The 27,396-nt window shown below is 41.2% G+C and overlaps 3 protein-coding genes across 6 annotated transcripts in view; 1 reads left to right on the forward strand and 2 right to left on the reverse strand.

Annotated features, from left to right (window-relative positions):
- Positions 1-9,549, forward strand: part of LOC104599007 (acyl-CoA-binding domain-containing protein 4) — a 42,671-nt gene extending 33,122 nt beyond the window's left edge. For both annotated transcript variants that reach the window (XM_088901654.1, XM_010261368.3), the window contains 5 exons: positions 2,997-3,080; positions 3,177-3,365; positions 3,717-3,872; positions 4,755-4,814; positions 8,993-9,549. In XM_088901654.1, the coding sequence (XP_088757780.1) occupies positions 2,997-3,080; positions 3,177-3,365; positions 3,717-3,872; positions 4,755-4,814; positions 8,993-9,181 (678 nt within the window). In that variant the 3' untranslated portion in view covers positions 9,182-9,549. The remainder of the gene's footprint in view (positions 1-2,996; positions 3,081-3,176; positions 3,366-3,716; positions 3,873-4,754; positions 4,815-8,992) is intronic.
- An 8,469-nt stretch (positions 9,550-18,018) lies between these two features.
- On the reverse strand, positions 18,019-18,543 carry LOC148801787 (uncharacterized). The gene has a single exon (XM_088900422.1). It carries the CDS (start codon positions 18,541-18,543, stop codon positions 18,019-18,021), a length of 525 nt encoding a protein of 174 aa, XP_088756548.1.
- Positions 18,544-25,240: 6,697 nt separating this feature from the next.
- Positions 25,241-27,396, reverse strand: part of LOC104599006 (mitochondrial thiamine diphosphate carrier 2-like) — a 36,276-nt gene continuing 34,120 nt past the window's right edge. For 2 of the 3 annotated variants that reach the window (XM_010261366.3, XM_088901943.1), the window contains exon 8: positions 25,241-25,629. In XM_010261366.3, the coding sequence (XP_010259668.1) occupies positions 25,411-25,629 (219 nt within the window). In that variant the 3' untranslated portion in view covers positions 25,241-25,410. Of the gene's footprint in view, positions 25,630-25,654; positions 26,853-27,396 lie in introns of those variants that run through there. The other variant, XM_010261367.3, reaches the window with a different exon arrangement.

Genomic DNA, 27,396 nt, shown 5'->3' on the forward strand with positions numbered 1-27,396 from the left:
AAAGTAATTAAACAAAGATTACAACTTGAAACAAGTATATCAAAGAATCAATTTGGCTTTATATTAGGGAGATCAACCATGGAAGCTATATTTCTTTTGAGATGGTTAATAGAAAAGTTCAAAAATAAGAAGTAAGATCTTCATAAGGTGTTCATTGGTCTAGAAAAGGCATATGATAGAGTTCCCAGTCCCAGAGAAATAATATGGTGGGCCTTGGAAAAGAAAGGGGTTGAAAATAGGTATATAGGCCTAATTAAGGATATGTATGAGGGGGCAACAACCGATGTTAGAAAACCAGTGGGCGAGACTTCAGATTTTACAGTTACAATGGGTCTTCACCAAAGTTCAACACTTAGCCCTTATCTATTTGTATTGCTTATAGATGAATTGACTAAACATATTCAGGAAGAAGTTCCATGGTGCATGTTGTTTGCGGATGACATTGTTTTAAATGATGAAACTAATGAAGGATTAAATGTGAAATTAAGTTTATGGACAAATGCCTTAGATACAAGAGGTTTTAAAATAAGTAGACTAAACTAGAGTACATAACATGTGCTTTTAGTAATAATAGGAGTGTAAATCAGGAAACACTTAGGATTGGAGACCAAGAGATTACTCAATGTGATCATTTCTGGTACCTTGGTTCAATAATTCAATACAAGGGAGAGATTGAGGAAGATGTCACCCAAAGAATTAGAGCAAGATGAGAAAAATGGAGGGGTGCATCTGGACTTTTATGTGATAGGAAAATACCTCTTAGATTAAAAGGAAAATTCTATAAAATAGTAGTAAGCCCAGCTATTCTGTATGCATCAGAGTGTTGGGCAGTCAAGGAACAGATGTCCAAAAAATGAGTGTGGTAGAAATGTGAATGATAAGATGGATGAATGGAAAAACTAAAAAAGATAGGATCAAGAATGAAGTCATCCGTAGAAGCCTAGGAGTAGCTCCAATAGGTGATAAAATGAGAGAAAGTATACTAAGATAGTTTGGTCGCGTGCATAGAAGACCATCAACAACACCAGTTAGAAGAAGTGATTTGTTACAACTTACAAGTTGAAGGGGCTAGAAGGGCTTGGAGTAGATCAAAAAGGACATGGGTAGAAGTAGTAAGAAATGATTTAAGCACTAATAATTTAACAGTAGATATGGTGTTAAATAGAATGGATTAGTGAAACAAGATTCATGTGGTCGATCCCATATAGTTGGGATAAGGTGTGGATGATGATGGCCTGATTTGATTTGATGAATATCTGAACTGATTATATATATATATATAGGTAAAATATTTATGTTGTATATATTAGTTACCTAAAATAATTAATTGGCTAAATTTGAATCGTGATTATTTAATTGAATTAGAATTCAGTTTTTCTTTTTCAATATCCAATGGATATCAAATTGAATTCGACCAATTTACTGTTTAAGTACCATCAACCTATAAATTAATTTAAGACTAGTTACCTACAAAATATTACTGTTTAAGACTAGTTACCTACAAAATATTACTGTTTAAGACTAGTTACCTACAAAATATTACTGTTTGATCAAATTGAATTCGATCAATTTAAGACTAGTTACCTACAAAATATTACTGTTTAAGTACCATCAACCTATAAATTAAAATAACCAAATTAAACATCCTGGTTTATCACACATATTTACCTCCTAAAAAAATTAAAAAACCTAAATATTATCAAATGCAAATTTTTTTTTGAAACTGTAAGGTAAAGTATTTCATTAAAATCAAAAAGACAAAATACAATGAAGCCCTTGTACAATGAGAAACTGAACAGAGGATATACAGTTCTGCCCATTACAGCCCAATGCCCAGAGCAATCTATCCATTCCTTACAAAAAGGAAATCAAAATTAAAAAACTAGAATGTCTATTTCCAAATAAAGGGTGAACTGCCTACCATGAATGAGCCGTGGATTCCGATTCCCTTCAAATAATCGCCTGTTTCGTTCACACCACACATCCCAGAAAATTTCTGAGGGGAGTATGCTCCATGCTACCTTTCCGGGCCTACTTAATCCTTCTAGACACCATGCCTCTATGAATCCCTTCACAGGCTGGGAAACACAGCTTTACACCAAACAGGCCTACCAGTCTTAACCAGATCCAGTGAGTAAACTCACAGTGAATCAGCAAATGGCTAGACGACTCCACATTTCCATTGCATAAAGGGAAGGCCAAATCCGCCACCTCTAACCCTCTTCTGACTAGATTTTCTTTTGTTAGGATCTTGTCCCAGCACTGCTGACCATACAAAGAAGGTCAGTTTAGATGATACAGCTTTGCTCCATATCTTGTCACTTGAAAAGAAGTGGTATCCTCCCTTGCTACATAATTGAAAATTGATTTTACAGAAAAGCTACCTGATTTCTCAAACATCCAATTTCTTCTGTCTTCCCCTATACCAGTCGTCTCTGAGTCATATATAGAATCTGGAGCAAGCTGATCAGAGAAGTCACCTCCCAATTGTTTAAGTTCCTCCTGAATTGGAGGTTCCACAAGCAAATAATCAAATGTACATACTTCCTTTCCCTTGAAGACAAGGGAATTCCACAATATAACACACCCTGTTAACTCCAGCCATGGTCAAATCATCAGCTACCTGAGATTCATCTGAATGTGCTATTCATTCTGGATGCAACATTCTAATTTCCATGTAACAAAGATTCATAGCATTAACTTATAATAATAAATGTCTAATGATTCTTTATCAGAGTTGGTTCAAAGTTCAAACCATTAACCTTTAAAGGACGATGTAACAGAGATTACAACATTTCTCTAATCTTAAATATGAATCAAGATTTTTGGTCTTAAATGTAGCTTGAAATGTTACATTAAGTCAGAAATCAACAGACATTTTGCAAAATCGAAGAAAGGTTGAAGGTACCCTGATTTGGTAGAATTGCCAAATTGCTTTTGCTTCCAGCAGTAGATCCAAAAGGGTACCTCTTATTAGCTGAAATCTCTTGTTGCAGGGCCTGAGTTTGGTTGTCAGCTCCTACAATGGTGAAGATGTTCTTGTGTCATTTGGTGGATATAATGGGCGGTATAGCAATGAGGTTAGAAGTAACTATGGTACTTTTGTTCATTGTTTTCAAACTTAAAAAAAAAAACAATTCTTTTACTCTTTATTAATTGTCTTTTCTGCTTGTTAGATTCATGTTCTAAAACCAAGCCACAAATCAACCTTGCAATCAAAGATGATGGATAACCCTGTTCCTGACAGTGTTGCTGGCCTCCATAATGCCGAAAATGTTGCCAGAGATATGGAGTCTGAGTTTGAAGTTGGTCAAGAAGGAAAAATACGGGAAATTGTCATGGATAATGTTGACTCAGAATCCATGGTAAGGTGATATTACACAATATTGTGTTTGTAGTCTTGCTCATAGGTGTTCAATCTGCAGGTAGATGCATTACATACCATAAAAGATAATAGTATCTCAGGAGCTTGGATTTGCTAGAGATGCTATTGTTTCTGAACCTTATGGTTAATAGTTGCTCATATGGTTTAATTGGGAATATCTTTTCACTCTCTTAAGTTTCTATTTTCGATTATATTATCCAGACAGGAAAATTCTAGATATGGTGTTGGATATGGAATTTACACTAGAAGCATCCAACACGATATGGTACCCTTGTACAGGTATCAGGGTATCATAGATTTTTCTCTCACATTCTGAGAATCTCTTATGCAGAACACCAAAAGTGAAGAGAGCAATAAACGGCTTATAGCATCCTTGAGGGCAGAGAAAGAAGAACTAGAAGCATCACTCGAAAAGGAGCAGTTGCAGTCTCTTCAGTTGAAGCAAGAGTTGGCAGAAGCTGAGACACAAAACACAGAGCTTACCAAGGCAAGCATTACTAATGTATTAGTTATCTTTAAGAAATGGGCAAGCATTATTAATTGTGCTTGTATATTTTCTGAGGGAAGGGAGGGTGAAATCTTGTTTCGTGTTTTCAATTATATGGTTTTAGACATTTCCTGTTTTCCATCACTTCCTTTTTCTTTCTGGTTGCTATATTATATCATCAATTTATAGAAGACAATGGTTAAGATGTCACCATATACAAGTCATGAAATCCATAAGTAGGGATTAGACTTTTATAGGGTTCTAAAAGGCCGAGTCTCTAGATTAGATTAATAGAAAAAAGGGAGTTTGGATGATTTGCTTGCCTCTAAGTAGAATCCAGAAGCCATTTTCTAATCCTGTGTAACTAGATAATACACTGCCTCAGAGTGAGATCAAAGTTATTAAATGTGTGTGTGTGTGTGGTGGGGTGGGGGGGGAGTGGTTGCATATACACTGTAAGGTGGATCTTACATTATGGAGCATAAAAATCTACAAATGGGTTAATAGTGACTTTCTTAGATTTGTGACTTTGTGAAAAAGTTTTTTTGATGAATGAATGGTATTTTATTAAATAGAGATAGAAATAGTACAAGCTTTGTGAAAAAGTTGAATGCTAGAAACCTGCTTTGTGCAAAATTCCGAGAAGATATATACAACAGTTTTACTAGGATTAATGAATATGGGACTGGAAAACATGTGTCACCCAAGTGACATTGATTGGAGCATCAAGTTCAGATTGAAGTCAAAGATTTCTAGTTTCAGCAGTCATGCCTTTGAGGAAATGCAAAGTTAACTTTGGATCATATATGTGCAAATTTGAAAGGTTCCTGTAGTGAAAATGTAAAAAACCATATTCTAAATATCATATTGTGGATTTTGTAGGAACTCCAATCTGTCCGTGGTCAACTTGCTACAGAGCAGTCGAGGTGTTTTAAACTTGAGGTGCGTGCAAACTTTTTGCTGGTTCTTGCCTACTCAGTCAGATATTGCCCGATTCTCATAAGGCTGAGCATTGGATTGGGCTGGCCCGAGCCTGGTGCCCCTGGCCCATCAGGTCTATTAGAAGTTTGGGCTGGGTATGTGCCTAAATAAAGACCCAAAGTTGAGTTCAGGCTGGGCCAGGTCATATATGTTTGCATATAATTTGTTATAGATTTTTATAATACATGATTATATATATATATATATTATATTATACATATATGCTGCGTAATATAAGTTAAGAATCAACTTGATCTGAGTGGTTGGCTAATTCCAATCCAATGGCTTAGATTATAAACTGAAAAGGAATAGAGAACTTAAGAGGTGCCAGCATAATGGGCCTTTTTAATTTTCTTTCTTCTAAGTTTGGACTGACCAAAACAGGTCTGGGCTTGTAAGCACACTAAGTGAGCACACTTGAGTAAGCTGTAAGCACACACTCAGAGTGAAACACCTGTCCTGTAAGTGCGCCACCCATGCAATTACTTGAGCACACTTTTGGGGCAGGTATTGCACATTGCTTACTCAGTTTGCTCACTGATGTGCCTACAAGATCTAGTCTCGGCCCAACCCTAGCCTTAGCAGATTTTTTGAAGAGTTAGGATATGCATGTTTCCCTGCACAGTGTGACAGGTGTCCCTTTCACACACTGAATGGGATCTCAGGAGAAAAGTGCAGAGAATTAGCATTTTCTTTTGATTTTTTTTCCAAGTAGTGCCTCATTTTATTCAGGTGCCAGTTGCACCTCAGGCTCTAGGAGTTGTTCTTTATTCTTTAAAACACTGGATCTGAGGTTCTTTATTCTAAACTTTGCTGGGTTCAGGATCACTACATTGGGCCAATTTTGGGCCGCAGGCCCATCTCAGCCTAATCCCAAAAGTTTCATGCTTGGGCTCAGCCAGGGTTGGGTGGGCCCAGCCTGATTTTCCTTTTCTTAATGCCTCTGTAAAGAATCTAGCTTTTTCATATGTTTTTTTTTTTTTTAAGATGTTTGTCCCACTAATTTTCATTTAAAGAGACTAAGCTTTTCATAGTAACCAAAATCAACCTGGAAGTCAGAAGATGCCTCTGTAAAGAATCTAAGCCTTTTCCCAACTCCATGGCACCCAAAAGATAACTGGAAGTCAGAAGGCCCTAGCTTATGTTTTCTGTGACTTAGGTGGTGTTTGGTAAATCTGAAGTCTGAAGTCAAGCAAAAATACCTCTGAAAAAGCTCTGAAAGCATTCAGTGGAAAATTTGCTTTTCCACTTTTGCAGACATCTGAATATAGTGGAGTTATTCAGTAATCTGAATGTTGTAATGTCTGAGAACTGTGTATTTTACAAATTTACCCCTCAATGTTGTTATTTAGATAAAAAATAAACAAAATGATTAAAATACACATTAAAAGAGTTATAAAAAGTTTAATATTATAAAAAATATAAAATATAAAATAAAAATAATATAAAATAAGTATAAAAGGTAATAATGTTAGTAATATAATAATACTAATAAAAAAATAATGTAAGATGTAAAATTTGCCATTATTATTTAAAAGTCATAAAATATAAAAAAATTCTTAACCAATAAATAAAAAATATTAAATATACTATTAATGATAATTATAATATTACAACTATTTTAATAAAATAATAAAACACCATAAAATAAATACAAAACATTATTAAATGGTAAATCAATAAATGTAAATGATAAAAGAAATTTAAAAAACAATAAATTAAATAATTCTTTATAGAAAAATATTATAATTATAAAGAAAGAGAAAAAGAGAAAAAATATAAATAAAAAGATTAAAATGGAGTTTAACGGCGTGAAAAAGGAAAACAAGTGTTAGGGATCAAAAATTTTTTATTAATTTTTGAAAGGGGGCACACATAAGAGAGAACTTTTTATCTTAAAAAATGTTTTGCTTTGTTTTCAAAGGGGCACATCCACTATGCTTTGTGAGCAGCGATGGTGAGAACAGCGCCACTGCTTCTCCTTCCCTTCCCATCTCTCCAATTCTCCATTTGTTTTACCTCATTCTTGTTCTCCCTCCTTTTCTTTCATTATTGTTTTTTTTTTCTTTTCTCCATCCCTGTTATAGAGAATAGAGATAGTCGGCGATGATTTGTTGCTCCTTTGTTCATCACAGTGAAGAAGAAGAAGAAGAAGAAGGTCAGTTGGCGATCCCTATTAGCAAGGTTCAAAGTATTGGAAATGCCAAGTGTATCGGAAAGGAAATTTTAAGAGATGTATCGGGATACACGTTGGATACGCATGCGTATCGGAGAAAAACTAAGATACACATAGATAAGCTTGGAAACACTATAAATACTTTAGTAAATCATAAAAATACATCATTAACACTAAATATTAGACCTCAATGAGGTGTATATACATTAAATTAATATATTTTAATGGATTTATGAAGAAATATATTGTAGTTAATTATAATTTCATTAAAAATTCTATGCTTAACTATAATTTATAAATTATAATTCTTAAGTTTTAATTTTTTATGGGATGGGAAAAACCCAACTCTCCTATCCAACCATAAAACATGCATTGGCACAACTTTTAAGTGAAAATATAATTTTCCCCAAATATCTTCATGAAATTTCCATAAATCTCCCGATAACACAAAAAAAAATTGTGATTTTGAATGCAAGAAATGTAGATCAACATAAATTTAAACTTTCAAGAAAAAAAAAAGAAATCACAAGATATTATAAAAAAATTGAAAAACTTACCTATTTTTGCCATATTTTTTCAAATTTTGAAAAACCTTCAAAAAAATTAACGATTCACACTTGTTTCTTGCAAATTTTTGCAAATCTAATACTCTAGGAATGAGGTTTGGAGTTTTAGAGTCATTTGGGGGTGAAAGAAGGCTTATTGCAGGGAAAAGAAGCTTGCTTTCCCCCCTTATTTGTTTTTTCAGTTTTTGGCTGTATCTTTTTCGTCGATACCCTACCGATATGCCCCGATACACCCCCAATACGAGTCTGATACGCATGAAAAAAAACGAGATGCCCGAATTCCATGTGTATCCTGTATCTGTTTTTCAAAGATATGATGCAATACGCCTCGTATTGGGCGTATCGTATCGAAATTTTAAACCTTGCCTATTAGGCTGTTACAAGGACAGTTCGTGATCACGGTCACAGAAGAGCAGAGGAGAACGAGAACGGGTTGAGGGAAGAAGAAGAGAAAGAAAAGATGGGTATTTTGGGAACAAAATATCGTCCGCTATCTCTGAGCACATTTGGAGGTAGCAGACCCGCTGAACGATTTGGAGGAGTTTTCAGACTCCAGCGGTCGAGTTCGGATGTGCTGCCAAACAACCCTGAAGCACTGAAAAGCAAAAATTTCAGTGTTCGGAGGTCGATTCAGCGCTACCGAACACCACCTTATTCCCTCTTTTTTCAATTCTTTGACTTATTCCTGTTCATGCACTCACTCTTCAGAGAACTCTTATTTGTATCTTTTATCTGTTCAAGGTTTAAGAACCGGGATTATTGGAACTGATTAAGCAGTTTAATCTTGTTTTCAGAATAACTTTTTTAGTTTTAGTAACTCAAAGCAGTTCTTTTTTTTTTCTTTTGCCGGTGGGTGTTGCACTTGTATCTGTGTTTCTGGAGTCTTGTCCATGTTATTTCAAATTTGAAAATTTTGTATCTTTCCCTGTGAAATGTGTATGTAGATGCATTTCTTTGCAAAGTATTTTTATAGTTTTAAACATACCCCAACTGATTTAACAAAACAGATGAATATTTGCAGTTGCCATCTTTTTCCTTATAAGTATTCAGATTCTATATCATGTTCAACAAGATGAATAAAAACGACTGCTGTGGTGCAATGGAACTGGAATTCACAAATTTATAGGCAAAAGGAAAAGGTTTTCTAACATAGATAATTCATAAAAGCAAGAATGCAGCCTCTTTGAAGTAGCAGTTAGTGTCCAGTAGAAACATTCAAGTGCAGACTGTGCCTTTGGGCATAGAGTTGTGAAAATTCAGAGTGGCCAAAATAAATACTGGAAATACAAGCCATTCCCAACCAAACTATGCTTTGTTGAACCAAGCTCCTAATCTATCTAAGCTTCTAAGATTGTTTTTTTGGTCCTCTCTGCAATTCTAACTCTTTGAAAGAGCAGGTTGATGTTGCAGAACTACAGCAGAAGTTACAAACAATGGAGACCTTACAAAAGGAACTTGAGTTGCTCCAACGGCAAAAGGCTGCTTCTGAGCAGGCTGCCTTGAATGCGAAGCAGAAGCAGAGCACAGGTGGTGTTTGGGGTTGGCTTGCAGGAACCCCATCTAGTCAGAATTCTGATGATATCTGAAGGTTCTAACTTCTAAGAACGTATAGTAACTTGTAGTTCTTTTTACCATCGTTCTCCTCTTTTATTTGCTTCCTTTCCTTTGATATCTATTCTTCCCTACCCACTAAAAAAACCTTGGTTCTTTCTAGTGATGGCAATAAAAGATCAAGTTGTCAATTTGCCAGCAGGAAGTCCTAGGTGCTTTTCTTTATCATATTTTGTAACTCAGTTATAGATGAGGCTCAGTTAGTATTGTAATTTATTTTCATTCTTGTTCAAGTTGTATTCTATTGTAAAGAGCATTTGAGTGAAAAAACCAATTTTGATTCTGGGTACACTGAAATGAGGAGATTTATATTGACATTAAATGGAATTATTCCGCAATTTAATCACGTACTGTTAGCTCTTGGATTGGATGTTCGAGGCCAGAACTTGATTGAAGAGTATAACTATAAAGAATCATCTTAACGAGTCTGTTAGCCTGTCCTTGATTTAAAAGCAGTGTTTTAAAAACCCACTCTGGAGGTTGAACTGTTTCTGCCTCTGGGTCCTGAGTCAGTGGTTCGTTCAATCATCACATATCAATATGCCCTCTCTCTCTCTCTCACACACACACACACCCCACCCCACCGCACCGCACACTGTAATGGCATATTGGAACAGTGTTGGAGAATTTGTTGGGAGCAGATATATATCAATTAAATAATGCTTAACCAAAAAAGTTAAATAACGTATAATAATATTTTAAATGTATATATTTGGTTTGTATTAGGTCTAATTTAAAATTTTTATTTCAGTTTTTTATTTTTTACAAATAAAAAGATGAAAAAAATAGTCGAAGGCAGAAATCGTTACTTCTCATTTACAGAAATCAAAGGCAGAGGTCATTACCTCTATCGCAGCTCAGAATCGTTCTCTACTCTCTCAAACTCTCTTGAAGAGGGCTTTTCACTTTTGAGAAAAATAATCGAAATCGATGTAATGGGTAATGCCCTATTTACTTCGACCGACGATGAGAGCAAAATTTTCTTTGGTTTTGAAGAAGCAATATTTTCACTTATTTTCGATGCAAATTCTAGTCCATACACATTTTTGCATAAAGAATTGATGTATTTTTTAACCCTTACCAAACAAATGCAAGTCTGAACCGGAGTGCAAGCATTTGCACTCCAACCAAACGCAGCCTAAATGACAACATGAATTGTAAATAACAATATATGTGTATATATTCGAATGTACAACTTAATCACATGCATTTAGATGCTTTAACAATCTTTACACAAACGTTAGCTAAAAAAAGAATCTTTAGACAAACAAAAAGTTTCTGAAAACAGACCTGATATTTTATAGAACCGGTGTCTTTTTTTATATCTTTTCTATCTCCATGCCACACAAAAGCTACGATTAAGAGTGAGAAGAATATAGAATGACTACCTAAGCTGATAGAATATACTAAATAAGTTTACTTTAAAAAAAAATTTTATTAGATCTATTTTCTAATGATTTATTTTTCTGAAACACATTTGAATAGCCTTCATTTATATTTTTGTTGAGGAATGTTGCCGTGCGGGTTGGCCGAGGGCAATAAGGTAAATTCATTCTTTAGGATTCGAGCGCTAGCTAAGGACCTCGGGGCCTCGGAAGAGGTTGACCGAAGCCGAGGACAACAAAACAAGGTGAAGTACTCCTTCCGAGGATTATAGTAGCCCGAGGATTGCAAGTCGAGGCAAAGCCCCTAGTAACCTGAGATACTACTACGAGACAGGGAGTGTCAGAGACCTCGGGGTGGATACTCGAGGCAGAGGCTCTGATGCTCAAGTCAGTACGAGGTGTAAAGCAGGGGAGAGTGCAAAAGCGCTCTTGGAGAGAGTCCTCGGATGCACCAGATCTCCCTGAATTAATGCTAGGTAGACAATGTAGGTGTAGGAAGTAAATGAGTGAGTGATGTTGCAGTTACTCCGTTCCAACCCCTTTTAAGGGGCAGTTACCTCTTATTTATATTTGAGTGTGCTGGTGGTAGGTGAAGATGAACGCCTCGGATGAGAGCCGTGCGAGGTCAGGCTACAGGCCATGGCGGTATACTAGATAGTTATGTGATTGGCTCCGTACGGAGGTAGCAGGGCTCCCTCCTACTATGGCTGACATTAGTAGGCATTAGTGGGCTGGGCCTCCTAGCCCTATGTGGGTTGGGCCAAGCTAACCCACATCACTTGCCCCCCACTCCCGAGACCGAGGTGAGGCCATGACTTTCGCCCGTAATAAGGGTAACAATCGAAGTAAGGCTTCGGCTTTAGTTATTGGGAGTAGTGGTCGTTATGCCTTTGGATTCGTCAGTAGAGGGATGTCATGCAGTGGCATCGTCTTCGTTGTTCGCGATGTCACTCTTCGGTTCGGAAGTGTGAGCGGTGTGGATGCCTCAGCTTGGCGGGGGTGTCCCGTATCCCGCACGGGTAGGTCATGTTAGCGGGGCTACCGTGCAGGGGACAACTGTCCTAGGAGTTCTGTGTTTGCCGGGTTGAACGGTTCGCCTAGTGGTCCGTGATGAACAGGCCTTTTGGTTTGCTCGACGGGTTTCCACGGGCGATCTTCGCAGTCCACCCAACGTCATTTCGCCTTCCGAGGGCATGCGCTAGGAGGTGCGATGAGACTGGTTCACAGGAGCGGGGAGCTTCCGCATCCGTTGGATCTACGTTGATCTGAACCGTTGCTTTGGGCATCGTTTCGTCTTCCGAGGGCCTGCGCTAGGGGGCTCCCACATCCTTTAAATAGGGGCCCTGGCAGTGATTTTCTTCCCCATTTGAGCTTAGACGCCCTTGCTCTCGAGCGAACGCAACTCCCCAACTCTCAATTCTCCAGAACTTTTTTACTTCTTCTCTTCTTCGAGACATTTCACCCTCTTTTAGGTAATCTTAACATGTCATTTTCAGACTCTGGTCCCGAGTGCAATGAACTCTCGAACGTCTCAGGAGGGAGCTCTCCTACAACCCCCTCTCCCTTGTCTTCTCTAGGTTCTTTAGTTGTAGTCTCCCTTTGACGGGAGGTGGTCGTTTTGAGGGAGAGGTTAACCTCGGGGGGTGCCGAAGGCAGTCACTGGGAAATGACTCTCCCCATGAAAGCGCCACCTCGGCATCGTCGAGGGAGCCTGAGGGATCTCCTCTCTTTGAGGATGATGCCATGGAACTCGTTGCCGGACCAGTAGGAGGGAGTGCTGCCCGAAGGGTGCCTGATGCTGGTGTCCCACATTCGGAGTTTGACAGCTCCTTAGACGTGTGCCAGGTTAAATCCTTGGCAAAGAGGTTCCATATGCCCCGATCTTATAGCCTGAGGGGTCCCTGACATGGACGATAGGCCGTGGACCACTGAGGAGGGGGAAATCTGTATCTACCAGCATTTTTTAGAGTCTGGCCTTAGGTTTCCCCTCCCAACCTTGATCTCCGAGCTGTTGGAGTGGTACAACATCACTATTAGTTAGCTCATACCCAACGCCCTCCGAAACATCATGGCGATGATGGTGTGGACTTGGCTCAGAGGCGTGGAGCTGACGTTGAAACTGTTCCGTGCCATGTTCGTGCTGAGGAAGCATGCTTCCGAGGCCAACATGTATTACTTCCACCCGAGGAGAGGGAAGCTAGTCACAACCCCCCGTCCGTTCATGGGTGGAAGGATAAGTTCTTCTACATCTCCTGCCCCGAGGGCTGGCGCTTCAGGTCCGACTGGGGGGAGGCTCGCATCATCGTCAAGAGATGTCCCCCACCACTCCGAGACGAAGAGGCTACAACAGTAGCTCACTTGCTTGTGATGGGGACATTCCAAGCGAAGCCGTTGGTGGAGGAGGAGGTCCCCCTAGTCTTCGCTAGGATTAGCCCAGCCCCCCTCGACGTTCTTTTCTTTTTCACTAATGTGTTAACTGCTTTCCTTTGTTGTTTCGCAGAAGTGCCAATGGACGCCAAGGAACGCTTGTTGGCGAAGGCCTGGGCAAAGCAGGCTGGGAAGAAGGCCAAATGACAAACGCCGAAGAGGCTCGACAATGAAGATGCCCCTGCCCCAGTGAAGGGGGGAGATTCGCAGGTACCTGCCAAGGGGAAGCAGTCAGTGGTGGCACCGAAGAGGATGGTGGAGGTGTCGAAGAAGCCCACCACCGGGGGAGAGGCGCCAAAGAAGCCCACCACCAGGGAAGAGGCATCGAAGAGGCCCACGAAGGGGCCTGAGGTGAAAAGGAAGATGCCACTGCTGACACACCAAGGGAGGAGCCCCCGCGGAAGCTTGCCAACACGGATAGGCTGGCCGAGGAGGTGGTGCAGAGGTCCGTGCCTGGGGAGCGCCCATTCGGACCTTCGTTAGCCCCTCAATCAGTACAATGTGCCTCCGAGAGGACCGAAGGGGCTGGTAAGACTTTTCGCCCCCAATGGTTGCTCCGAGACGGGAACTCCATCTATGACGAGGGGGTCAGTCAGGAGCTAGTTAGCGGATCCATCTTGCTGAGGGATCGCTACCGCCTTCTGCAAAGTGACCCCAAGTCTATTTACGACGAGGGCCTGTACCATTTGGCCGAGGTAAGACGTTCTTTAATATTTCATCATGTATATGTTTTTATTTTTTATTTTCGCTGATCGGTTTTGTGGCAAACCTGTCTACACTTTGTCAGTTTGGGGGACCGAACAAGGCTGGCCATGGGTCGTGGTGACAAGGCCGAGAAGGAGAAGAAGGCCACAGAGGAGAGCCTCTAGAGGGAAAGGGAGAAGCTCCAGAAGGCAACGGCTAAGGCAGTGGAGGTGTATAAGAAGTCTTCCGACTACTTGGATGCATTGGCGGAGTATGCTTCATCATCCTACCTCGTCGGTATTGAAGATACCAAGAAGGCACTCCTACTGGTGCTGCCTGATTTTAATGTCGAGGGATTGCAAGTGATCCCTGACGAGACGCAGACATAGACTTCCCCCCTTCTTTTTTGTTCTATTGTTGTAATACTTGCCATCTATTTTGTTGTTTTTTTTAAGGCAATACAAAATTTTGTAAAGGTTGTACAAGACCAACACTGAATAGTGAATGAAGCCATTTTTTTGTGTATATTGTGTTTTGTGCATGTTGTCTCTTCCCTTTTCGCTGTTTCTTCTTCTTTTTTTTTTGTGAGAGATCCTTGCCCCTCCAAAAGGTTGAAATCACGATACACAAGGCACACACGATCCAGTCGTAGTATTTGTTTATTTGCACGCTCGTCTCGGCTTGTCGAGATATTGGGAGCCGAGGCGGGGGCTCGCCTGGCTTCCAAATCCTGTGCTATCCTAGGCAAGGCCGAAGAGGCCTGGCACCCTGGCTGAGGTCTAGGGCCGAGATATACCGTCGAGGTACTTGGGTGGATGAAGAGCCACGGCAGAGTAGCACCATCAGGGTGCAGCTCCCCTGATCCGTTCTTACCAAGTGTTCTCTCGGGGGTGGCTGAGGCATCCCACCGAAGAAGCCAAGGGCTCTGTCTTGTTATTTTCTTTGCGCTAAGTGCAGATAGTCGAGGGGGTCACCACGCTCTGAGGTGATGAGGTGAAGTGAAGAGGAACTTTGCTTCATCCATTCATTCATTACCTTTATAAAAAAAAAATTACATTCATCTATAGTACATCCAGAGGTGCTCCGAGTTCCACATCCAAGGGACGGGTCTTCCATCTAAGCTTTCTAACCGAAATGTGCTGGGGCCAAGAGCTTGCTTAATCCAATAGGGGCCTAGCTTTCCTACTCCAGGTTCGGGAACCATGACCTTCCTAAGGACAAGGTCTCCTTCTCTATAGTGCCTTTCTTTCACTCTGGAATTGTAGTAGCGGGCCACTCGCTACTGATAGGCGGTCATCCTAATTTGTGCTTGTTCTCGGGTTTCTTCCAGCAGGTCTAACTTTTCTCTGAGCGCTTCGTCATTCTTGGCCTCTGTATACCCTTGGATCCAAAGCGTTGGTTGGCCAATCTCCACTGGGATCACTGCTTTTGTGCTATAGGTTAGGCCGAAAGGGGTTTCTCCCATCACTGTCCGAGGTGTGGTTTGGTATGCCCAGAGGACACTGTATAGTTCATCGGTCCATAGGCCTTTAGCTCTATCCAACCTGGTCTTTAGTTCATCCAGGATGGTTCTGTTCATGACCTCGGCCAGGCCATTCGTCTGGGGGTAGCTCACCGAGGTGTACTGTTGCCTAATGCCGAGGAAGGTGCACCATTCTCGGAATTTAGTGTCATCGAATAGTTTTTCGTTTTCCATCACCAGCATGTGGGGGAGACCAAAGTGGCAAATAATGTTCTTCCAAAAGAAGTTCTAAATTGCCCGTACAGTGATAGTGGCTAGGGGTTCAGCCTCCACCCATTTAGTGAAGTAATCCACAGCAATGACAAGGTACTTCCTGCCTCCCGTTGCCTGAGGGAAGGGGCCAAGGAGGTTCATCCCCCACTTGGCAAAGGGTTAGAGGCTGCTGAGGGCTGAGAGAGTGGTGGCTGGTTGATGGTAGAGGTTGGCATGTATCTGACACTGATCACATTTTCGCACCAGCTCAGTTGCATCCTTGTGAAGTGTCAGCTTGAAGTACCCTTGCCTTAATGTTTTTCTGGGCTAGGGTCCGGTCGTCGAGGTGATTGCCGCAGATGCCTTCGTGAATTTCCCGGAGCACGTACTCGCCCTCCTCCCTGTGGAGGCATCGGAGGTAAGGCAAGTGTAGTGTGTTGTCTGTCGTCGGAGTTTTTGGGCTTTGTTCTTGTCATTGGGTAGCCTTCCCATTAGTAGGAAGTCGATGATAGGATCCATCCAAGACGGTTCGACCTCTACGGGTAGGATTTGGATTTCCTCTATGGAGGGTCGGGCTAATCTTTCCATGTGCACAGTGCGACCGAGGGCCACATCCGAGGTGCTCATCAATTTGGAGAGGGCGTCAACTCGGGAGTTCTCGGCTCGTGGGACTTGCTGCAGAGAGAAACGTTGGAAGTGGCGGTCTAACTCTAGAACTTTGTCGAGGTATTTAGCCATGCTTTGTTCTCTGACCTCGTACTCACCATTGATTTTATTCACCACCAGCTGTGAGTCGCTGAGGACTTCGACGTGCTTAGAGCCGAGGGCTCGAATGAGCTGCAACCCTGTCAGGAGGGCTTCATACTCGGCTTCATTGTTGGATGCAGGGAACTCGAATCTCAATGCATATTCTATGACGACATCATCAGGGGTGAGGAGAATGAGGCCCGCTCCACTCCCTTTGGCATTGGATGAACCGTCAACAAAAAGTCTCCACGCGGAAGGGGCCTCCTTGGCCGATCATGCTTCCTCTGACTCATCTTCGCGAGACCGGCCGAGGGGCCTGCTGAAAGTGCTTTCCGCTACGAAGTCAGCCAAGGCTTGTGCTTTGATCGCGAGATTCGGTTAATATTGTATGTCAAACTCTGACAGTTCTATCACCCACTTAATTAGGCATCCCGAAGTCTTTGGCTTGGCGAGGACGACTCTAAGGGGCTGATTTTTTAGGACCACTATAGAGTGGGCTTTGAAATACGGCCTGAGCTTTCTGGCCGAAGTGACAAAGGCATAAACTAGCTTTTCCACTTTGGGGTACCAGGTCTTGGCGTCACTGAGGACCTTGCTAACATAGTATACAAGTCTTTGGGCTTCGTCATCTTTCAATAGGACCGAGCTGACGGCCTCGTCTATGACTGATAGGTACAAATACAGGGTTTCCCCTTATACTGACCGAGCGAGGAGCGGGAGTGATGCGAGGTATAGCTTGGGCTCGTCGAAGGCACACTGGCACTCCTCCGTCCACTGGAAACCTTTCAGCTTCTTGATGGTGTGGAAGAAGGGAAGACAACGGTCTGCCAACTTCGACATGAAACGGTTGAGGGAGACTATCCTACCACTGAGTCTTTGAGTCTCCTTTACTAACGAAGGGGGTGCCATGTCTAGTATGGCCTATACCTTGCTTGGGTTGGCTTCAATGCCCTTTTGAGTGACGACAAAGCCTAAGAATTGCCCCGAGGTAATCTCGAAGACACACTTGCTTGGGTTGAGCTTCATGTCGAATTTACGTAGAGTATCAAAGGTCTCGGCCAGGTCCGAGGTGTGTGCTTCATCCTTCAGGCTCTTCACCACCATGTCGTCCACGTAGGCTTCGGTGTTCCTCCCCATATGATTCTTGAAAATCTTGTTGACAAGACGCTGGTAAGTGGCCCTTGCATTCTTAAGGCCAAACGGCATTACCTTGTAGCAATACGTGTCATGCTCAGCGATGACAAATGTCCTCTCCTCATCGTCGGGGTGCATATGGATCTGGTTGTACCCGGAGAAGGCATCCATGAAGCTGAGTAGATCATACCCTGTGGTGGCGTCGACGAGGTGGTCTATCCTCGGCAAAGGAAAACTGTCCTTTGGGCAGGTTCAGCTAAGGTCTGTGAAGTCAATACAAATCCACCATTTCCCATTAACTTTCCTTACCAAAACCATATTAGACAGCCAGTTGGGGTAATGTACCTCACGAATGAAGCCGAAATCAAGTAGCTTGTCAACTTCCTCTTCTATAGCTTTCCATTGTTCCGGTGCAAAGTTCCTCTTCTTTTGTCGAACTGGCTTAGAGCTCGGGTCCACGCTCAGCCTGTGAGTAATGACCGAAGTGCCAATTCCGGGCATGTCAGCGGTGGACCAAGCAAAGACGTTGGCGTTAGTTCTGAGGAAACTTATCAGTTCAGATAGGTGTTCAGGGGGAGGTTGGACCCAACGTGGACTGCCCTTTCTGGGGTTGACTCATCCAGGAGAACCAAGACGAGGTCCTCGGCTGGTTGGCCTCGGCTCGCTAGTTCTTCCTGGGGGTCGAGGCCTTCCAGCGATAAGGCTTCCTTATTCTTTCCTTTTAGCGATGCCACGTAGCATTGGTAAGCAATCTGTTGGTTCCCACGAATGACTCTGGCGTCATGCTCGTTTGGAACTTAAGGGTCAGGTGATAAGAGGACATGGGTGCCCCTAGTGCATGAAGGGTTGGTCTTCCCATTATCCCGTTGTAGGGAGAGGCAACCTTCACCACTAGGAACTCATGCATCCAAGTCACTTGGTGTGGCGTTGTCCCTTCTGTGATGGGTAGGGTAATCTTTCCTTTTGGCCTGGTGACACTGCCGGAGAAGCCGACGAGGGGAGCATCAGCTGGCTGGAGTCGCTCTAATGCGAGCTTCATTCTCTCATAAGTGTCGTAAAAAATGATATCGGCTAAAGAGCCACTATCCACCAAGATCTTCTTCACCATAAAGTTGGAGATGATGGCTGTGACCACGAGGGCATCATCATGGGGGACAGTAACCCCCTCTAAGTCCTCGTCGGTGAAGACGAGGACATGTGGACAACTCGGCCTCTGTGGAGCGTCCGGGTACTTCTGCTTCTTCATGGTAGGCTCCCAAATGTTGAACTGCCTGGCGTAGGCTTTTCGAGTCGAGGCCGAGGCTCCACCCGAGCCCATGCCCCCGGCGATGACGTCGATGATGCCTGCCACTTTTTGGTGCTGCTGCTACTGCTGGGATGACGAGGCATTGGCCTCTCCTCCGATGAACTACTTGAGGTGTCCTCGACGGATGAGGGACTCTATTTCATTCTTTAGATTGTAGCAATCCTCGGTGTCATGCCCGGTGCTGCGGTGGTACTTGTAGTACTTTGTAGGGTTCCCCGTCTTGGGGTTCCACTTCAACTTCGTCGGTCACTTCACAAACTTCTCTTCCCCTATCTGCATCAGTATCTGGGTGCGGGTGAAGTTGAGTGGCGTGTAGTCCTTGTAGGCCAAGGCCGGAGCCGGTGGCTTCTTGTTATCTTTGCCGCCATTGTTGCTAGGGTGGCGCTGGTCTCCACCTTTCATCTTCTTCTCTGGGGGCCCATTGTGGCTCTCGGCTGCCCTTTCTTGGGAGCCTTGAAGTGTGGGGGGAGAGGCTCCGAGATGATTTCCAGGGTGAATGCGTCCATGCGTCCAGCGGAGTTGCCGTGACTGGTTGAGGTGTCGGCTCGACTCTCTTTAACCTGGCGGAGCTCGTCCTTGATGACCCCAATCTCGGCTCGCAACTCGGAAAACCCTGGGTCAGTACGGGCATGGGCCCTATTTTTGTCTTCGCAGACCCAAGGGGTGTCAGCTCGGACTCCCGAATACTCCGAGATAGGGTAGTGCACTCCTCTGCCAGCGCGACGGTCATTGAAAACATCCCTTAGGTCTGAGACGGGAGGTGGAGTGGGGTGGCATCGGATCTCACCTCGGGAGCGAACTCCAAGGCGGTCAAACTGCCTGCCATCGTCCTGGGGGGCCTCTTGCGATGGCAGTGGTGCTGCTCTGAAGATTGATGATTGTCTTCTGATTGAGCAGGCATGCTCTCTCTTCAGCTAGGAGGACAGATATTCCTTCGTGGTGAATTCAGGAGGCGGTTGTTGCCCGATTCTAACGGTTCGACCAACGGATTACCGTGGCTGAGGGTCGGTACCTCGATGTTCTCATGTTGGCCCTGATCTTCTGACACCCTAGCGGGGCGGTCACCTTGAGAGGGACCTCCTGCTCAGGCGAAGACTTCTTCCATTCGTTGGGTAAGGCGGTCTAAACGATTGAGGACGGCCTAAAACTGCTCATAGGTAACCAGGTTTGGATTGTTCCTGGCTCTCCTCACCATGACCTCCGAGCTTAAAGGGGGTTTGGATCTAGAGTGTTATTATTGTTTATCCTGAAGTGGGGGTCGTCTTAGCAACCACGTTCCCACAGATGGCGCCAATTGTTGCCGTGCGGGTTGGCCGAGGGCAACAAGGTAAATTCACTCTTCAAGTTCTGAATGCTAGCCGAGGACCTCGGGGCCTAGGAAGAGGTTGACCGAAGCCGAGGACAGCAAATCGAGGTGAAGTACTCCTTCCAAGGACTATGGTAGCCGAGGACTACAAGTTGAGGCGAAGTCCCTGGTGACCTGAGATAATGCAAGACAGGGAGTGTTAGAGACCTCAGGGTGGATACCCGAGGTAGAGGCTCCAACACTCAAGTTAGTACGAGGTGTAAAGCAGGGGAGAGTGCAAAAGCGCTCCTGGAGAGAGTTCTCGGATACACCAGATCTCCCTGAATTAATCCTAGGTAGACAATGTAGGTAGAGGAAGTAAATGAGTGAGTGATGTTGGAGTTACTCTGTTCCAGCCCCTTTTAAGGGGCAGTTACCTCTTATTTATACTTGAGCGTGCTGGTGGTAGGTGAAGATGAATGCCTCGGATGAGAGCCGTACGAGGTCAGGTTGCAGGCCCTGGCGATACGCCAGATAGTTATGTGATTGGCTCCGTACAAAAGCAGCATGGCTCCCTCCTACTGTTGCTGATGTTAGCAGGCGTTAGTGGCTGGGCCTCCTGGCCCTATGTGGGCTGGGCCAAGCTAACCCACATCAAGGAACATCCATAATGAAAATGTTTTTTTTAAAGAAAAAACAAATCTTTGAGCGTAATTGTGTCAAGAATTCAGTACCTAAGGCTTAGTTTGAGAAGAATATAAATATAGATATGTACAAATGAAAAACTGTTACTTAATGCTCTATATAAAGCGTGGAATATCAGGACACAACCGGTAATGAGGGAAGAACTAAGGCCCCGTTGGGTTTGCGGGAATAGGGGTCTGGAATCGGAATCGAAATGGGCTATTCTGATTCCAACTGTTTGGTTGGGTGGAATCAGAATCCCATTCCCATTCCTGATGGAATGGCATTCCCCATTTGAGGGAATGGCCATTCCCTGCCCCTCCCTTGGGAATGAAATCCTATCCTGCTGATTTTAATTCTTATTCCCATTCCTATCCGAACCAAACAGATTATGGGAATGGACCGTTCTAATTCCGATTCCGACTGTGAATCAAATGGACCCTAAAATGCATAACATATAGACCTTAATTTTCAAAAAAAAAATCATTATAATTTAAATTAATATTTTATATATTAATAATCAATTTTATCATTTCTTGATAAATATTCACTAAAAGAAAATTTACTTAAGAATCAAGATGCATATAAGCAAGATGTAAGGGTGACCTTATGGTAATTTCAAATTAATGGTCATTACAGACTTGAAATGACCCAAAATAGGCCCCTATTGGCCCGATACAAACAGAAAAGAATGAAACAAATAACTCCATGCATTACATATTAGTCTCTTGCAAGGCACAAAGGCGAACATAGATGAGAGTACAATCACCTAGGTGTCACCTGGTGTCTCAGAATTAGACCTGTTCACGAGCCGGGCTGTATAAGGTTTGGGCAGATTGGGCCCATTCAAATTTTGGTAAAAGTCAAACCCAAGCCAGGCCCATGAATAGGTCTACTCACTCAGAATAGAAGGAAAATAAAGGGATGAACCTCTATTTTATGTCATAAAAAAAATCAACAAATAAGGAGTGGAGCCCTTATTCTTGTCTCAAAAAAAAAAAGGGTAAAAACATAAAATTGTAGGAGAAGCATGGAGCTTAGGGGCAATTTTCAGCCAGTCCTGTCCCGTAATTATTTATATAAAATAAATATATATTTACTAGTGGGCCCATTCAATGCACGAGAATACCCAACAATATGATGATAGAATGGATCAAAAAGAATTTTAAACACTATATCATTGCCCCGAAAAAAAGTATTTTACCTAATAAAATTAGTTAAATAGATAATTGATTTATTTAACAATTAATTTAGGATAATATATTTACTAACAAAATAGGGAAAGTCTTCAATTAACATCAACTTTTTTTTTAATTTCCGATCACTACTAATCTAAACTAAATCAATATATAAATTAACTTAACCACATATGAGTATAATCTAAGTTGTGTTTGGTTTGAAGGAAAAGGTAGGGGAAGGTAAAGAAACCTATACAAACCTTGTACAAGTTTCCTATCTAATCTAGTGAAAAAAAAAAAACATTAATTTAGGGAGAAGTACAACTTTCCCTACCTTTTCCTTCAACCAAACATAGCTTAAGTACTTTTTTACTTCAATATAAACTACATTAACATAGCTAATTAAGCTAGATTGATTAAATTGACCTACCTCTAGCAGGGGCTTTGTGCGAGGCACAAGTTTGTTGAAGGACCTTGTGACATTTTCAATTAGGCAAAGCCAAACTAATTCCAACTCAAGTATTATTTTTGGATTATGCAATTGTTAGACAAACTTGTATTAATTTTTCAATTAATGTTTATAATTTTTACTATGGCTAGATAAACTGTTGTTAATTTTTATTATTATAATTTAAATTTAAATGAATTTTAATTTTTATTAAATTTTATTAGACATTTATTTTGATTTTTACTAATTTTATTAGAGTTTATTCATTTTTATTTAAACGGGATTTAAATATAGGTGCAATATACAAAAAATAATTTCAGATTAAATAGTTAATTTAAAACATTTAATGAATTATTACGCATATATACTTACTAATACTTTTTAATTTGTTTTAGTATTATTCATTAATACTCATTCTGATTTTCTTAATTTATCTTAATATTATTTTATTGTGACTAACTTTATGTGTTGGTATTATATACAAATAATTATTAATTTTTACTATTTATCATGTATCTAAATTTGTTGATTAATTTAATATATTGACATGTTGAAATTTAGGAATGTCAAGGGGTGGGATTAGGGCGGGGACCATAATTCCCATCCTTGTCCCCAGTCTCAAAGTAATTCCCCACCCCCGTTAGGGCTGCCAATGGGTTAGTTCAGCCCAACTACATGAAATGAACCAAACCGAACCAATTATATTGGTTTTGGTCCCATGATTTTGTCCCGATCAAGGTTCAAAGTATCAATACATATCGGTCGATACGTATCATTTCGGGAGTTCTCTGATACGCCCCTACAGAGGGTGTATCGGGGTTTTGACCAGTTCAGGGGGTGGAGGAGCCTTAAACCAGCCCCTCTGAACTGGTTTTGAAAAAAAAAAGTAAAAAAAAAAAAAAAAACAATACCGATATGCCCCTACTGGCGTATCGGGTGTATCGATATTTTAAACCTTGGTCCTGATTAATAATTGGGTCAATTCTGGTTTTTTGCTTGTCTTGAACTGATTCAGACCTGATCATTTTATTACTACATATATATAAATATATATGATTAATTTATTAGCATATAATTAATTTAGACCCAACTATTAGTCAGGACAATTCTAGGTTTATAATTTTGTTCTGATTAATAATCGGTTCGAGACTATGACCACCTTGTCTTGACCCAAGCCTGACCCATTAACAGCCATAATCCTCGTCCTTAATCCTTGTTGGGGAGGAAAAATTAACATCCATCCCCAATAGAGACAATCTCCCTATGAGCACTTGAATCCTCAATTTTTTTAATTAAAAGCTTGCTTTGGGAAAATGATTTACTTACAATATAGAAAAAACCAGTAATCTAAATTGGTTGATAACATAGAAACTTGTCCAATATACAGTGGTGTTATTGTAATTATGCAAAACTATTTCCAAAATGTTTGGCGAGGACTTCACTCTCCATTCCCATCCTTGTCATTGATTGTGTATTTTAGTTATTCCATGCAAGGTTCAAAGTATTAACACATATCAGCCGATACGTATTGTGCCAGTGGCTTCCCGATACGCCCCTACAGGGATTGTAACGGGTCAGCCACTGGTTCAGAAGGTAGCCAGGCCTTAAACCAGCCCCTCTGAACCGATTTCAAAAAAAAAAAGTAAAATATAAAAAAAAAGCACCAATTTGTCAATATTTAGAACCTTGATTCCATGTCCATATCCTCATTCCTGCCAATGCAATCCTTACCCTCGACCTAATTGGGTTAGGGAGGCCATATACCCAATGGGTATCCCAACTAACTAAATTAAGTTGTGTTACGTTTATTAAGTTAGTTTGGTTTCCCTAGTTAATTTAATTTGATTAAATTAATTGAATTAGATTTATCATGTTAGGCCAATTAAGTTAAATTTAATAAATAAATTAATTTAATTAATTATTTCTTTTAAATCAATTTATTTAATTGAATTATGTTAAATAAATTAAGTCCAATTAATATGATAATTAATTTTGGATGCATTATATTTATTCAACAATAATTAATAAAAGAGAGAAACGGAAGGAGAGAGAGAGAGAGAGAATTGACTGATGTAGAGAGTGAACAAAAAAGGAGTTCACATTTGTTCCCCACAGGCACCCCAAATACATGATTATTAGGATGTGTTGTGGGGGAGAGTGGCTTCAGTGCTCACTGGACCATGCTGACACTGTTCGCAATCCCTTTCAGCCTTGCATTGGAAATATCTCTATACTTGCATGCTTTTTTTACGGGGAGATGTTTCCAATGCAAAACTGCAAGGGAATGTACCAACGGTGTGAGTACGGTTTTGTGAGCACTGAATCCGATTTCACTGTAGGGTGCCAATGTGATCTCTGAAAAAACAAAGGGCACCAATGTGATCTCCATTACAGGAGAAAGGTTTGGCTGAACACGAACGATGGCTGTTAAGCAGGCTGTAGAACCAATCATAAGGTTCCGTACCAGTATTTAAATATATGAGGCCCATACCTTTTACAGTGGGGCCTATGAATTTATTACTGACATGGAACCTCATCATTGGTTCCACAGCCTACGAACAACCAACGCATTCAGCTAATCCGAATTCACTTGAATGGCATTAACACTTTGGGCTTGAATCTGCTATCCACAAGCTATTCCCACATCTCTACCCACAAGACATTGCACATTGGGAATATCTCCCTTGTCATTCATAGGGAGATGTTCCCACTACACGGTGGTGCTACTCTGGGTAAATATGTGGGAACAACTTGTGAGTAGCAGATCCTGAGAGCAGGTTCAAAATATCAATACACCAGTAGGGGCGTATTGGGCGAATCAATACAGCATTTTGTGCTTGTTTTTTTTATTTTTTATTTTTTGCAACCGGTTCAGGGGGGCGGTTTAGGGCTCCACCCCCTGAACTGGTCAGACCCCCCAATACACCCACTGTAGGGGCATGTTGGAGGGGTCCCGGAATGATACATATCAGCTGATATGGGCCAATACGTGTCGATACTTTGAACCTTGCCTGAGAGTAACAATTCCAGGAGAAATGCACGTACCCCCTTCACCTCCGGGCTCCACCTTTATTTTATTTTTTATTTCTTTTTTATATCTTTGGAAACACCAACTTTAGCATGAATCATTCCCCTTTGCCCGTCAAATGGGCTTCATAATACAACAAAAAGAATGATAAATAAAACAAAAAAAAAACAAAAAGAAGTTAGTTTCATGTGAAGATGAACTCCAGCCAGTCTGATATATACTCGTATGCCACAAATGTGACTGCACCAGCTGGGGCAGCTTTAACAATGGATGGAAAAATGCCCTTGTAAAGGCCAGTCCGTCCCTCCATCTGCAAGATACGGCATAGGGCATGGTACATGTTCCTATAAGCTTGGTGCTCAACTCGAGTCCCATACTTTGAATGTCTTTGTAGTCCTTCAATCTGTACTATCCAGATGAAGATTTATGCATCGGAAGGTAGCAACATAAGCAAGCAAAATTGCAGCACACATACACACAGAAGAGAGCAGGCACCAGTATGATTATCAGCTGATGGTAAACACTTGCTAGGAAATTAGCACCCTTTGTCAGAAAGGCTTAGAATTACAAGTTACTATCTATAACATCAACATTTAGTTTTAAATATAATCTATTGCTTGTAAATACGGTTAAGCATCTGAATACAACACTGGGAAAACTTATTTGGGCTCTGAAGAGATTGGTGTCAACTCAAGATCAAAAAACGGCCAAAAAAAAGTTAAGCTTGTTTAAGGAGGTGGGGTTGATTAAAGGAGGAAGAGATGTGGGGCCAGATCAGTTTTTTTGAGAAGATATGTGGTCTTGGAGTTGGAAAGAATCAATTATGATCCAAGAATCCTGAGGGTTTTAAAGAACCCCAATGCTGTAAAAAGATTCAACAATCAGAAAATCCATAGAATAGCCCAAGTGTCAAAAGTTTTTGCAAATCTTAACACTACTCAAAAGTTTTTGCAAGAAGGTGAAGAAATCAAAGAAAATTTGTATAAGAGGCTTCTAAATATGCTGTGAGAGTAGTGTTCAGTTTTGCAATTCTTTGTATATTTTTTGTGTGGGTCCTGATTAGTTTAGTGGGGGTGGTTGTTGCTTGGGGTGTGTTTTGCTTGTTTTTGGTTGATTAATTGAATTGTGTTGGTTTTTTAAAGTTGTAGCTTTGTGTGAGTGGCTGGGGCTGGGCTGTTTTTTTTCTTTCTTTCTTTCTTTCAGGTGTCTGTTGGTCTCCTCCCTTTGATTTCTCTTTTTCTTTTTAATAAAATTTAGTTTATTATCAAAATAATACAACATTGGGGGAAATAAAGAATCCAAGATCATCATACTGTTCATCCGAGTTTTTTTTTGTTAAATTAGAATTTAGCAAGAGGGATCATGAAAAGTGATCATCAAATATAGATGGTTTTGTAACTGACAAATATGTATAAATGCAAGGGGAACACGTGAATAGAAAGGCAACACCTCTTAGAACCAATAACCTCCTAGAATAAATCTCATTCACTGGACTCAAGATCAAGAGATTATTATATGTTACTACAAATGGGAAAGGAAATACATAAAGAAAGAGGTTCTTTTGAAATTCTTCAAATTTTAAGACTTGAATAACAATATCGTTCTTGCTTGTTGGGTCATCAATGCCTATCAACCAAAATGCAAGTGAGAGAGAGATTCAAATACTGATATACATAATCTGTAGAAGGATATGTTTAAACTTTAGCTAAAAAGGAATAAACTTACCATGTATTTGATCTACAAACTTCAAGTATGTGAAGAAATATTTACATATTAAATTGTCTATATTTCTTCAATAAATTAGTCATCTGGAGTGTCTGACTCCAGCTGGTTATCAATTATGGGGAACCATAGAGCAAGGTTCAAATTTTTGATACAGCTCGCCTTTTATTTTTTTTTTAAGTTTTTCTTTCAAACTGGTTCAGAGGGATCGGTTTAAGGCCCGTCTACCCCCTGAACCAGGTCAGACCCTGAAACACCCCCCTGTAGGGGCATATCGGGAAGCCACCGATACGCATCGAAAATTTGAACCTTGCCATAGAGGCCTTCCACCAATGGAACTGTATGCAGCACCTAGGATGGAGGGAAAATTCAGCTGAATAATTGTCACCATCCAAATATTGCTTTGCTTCTTTCTCCTCCCATTTTTGGAAGATTCTAATCAAAGGAT

Source organism: Nelumbo nucifera, chromosome 3, assembly GCF_055504915.1.
Source record: "Nelumbo nucifera cultivar China Antique chromosome 3, China Antique-T2T, whole genome shotgun sequence".
Lineage (NCBI taxonomy): Eukaryota > Viridiplantae > Streptophyta > Magnoliopsida > Proteales > Nelumbonaceae > Nelumbo > Nelumbo nucifera.

Coding starts and splice junctions, on each gene's coding strand:
- LOC148801787 (XM_088900422.1), bottom strand. CDS start 18,543: ATGAAGAAGCAGAAGTACCCGGACGCTCCACAGAGGCCGAGTTGTCCA.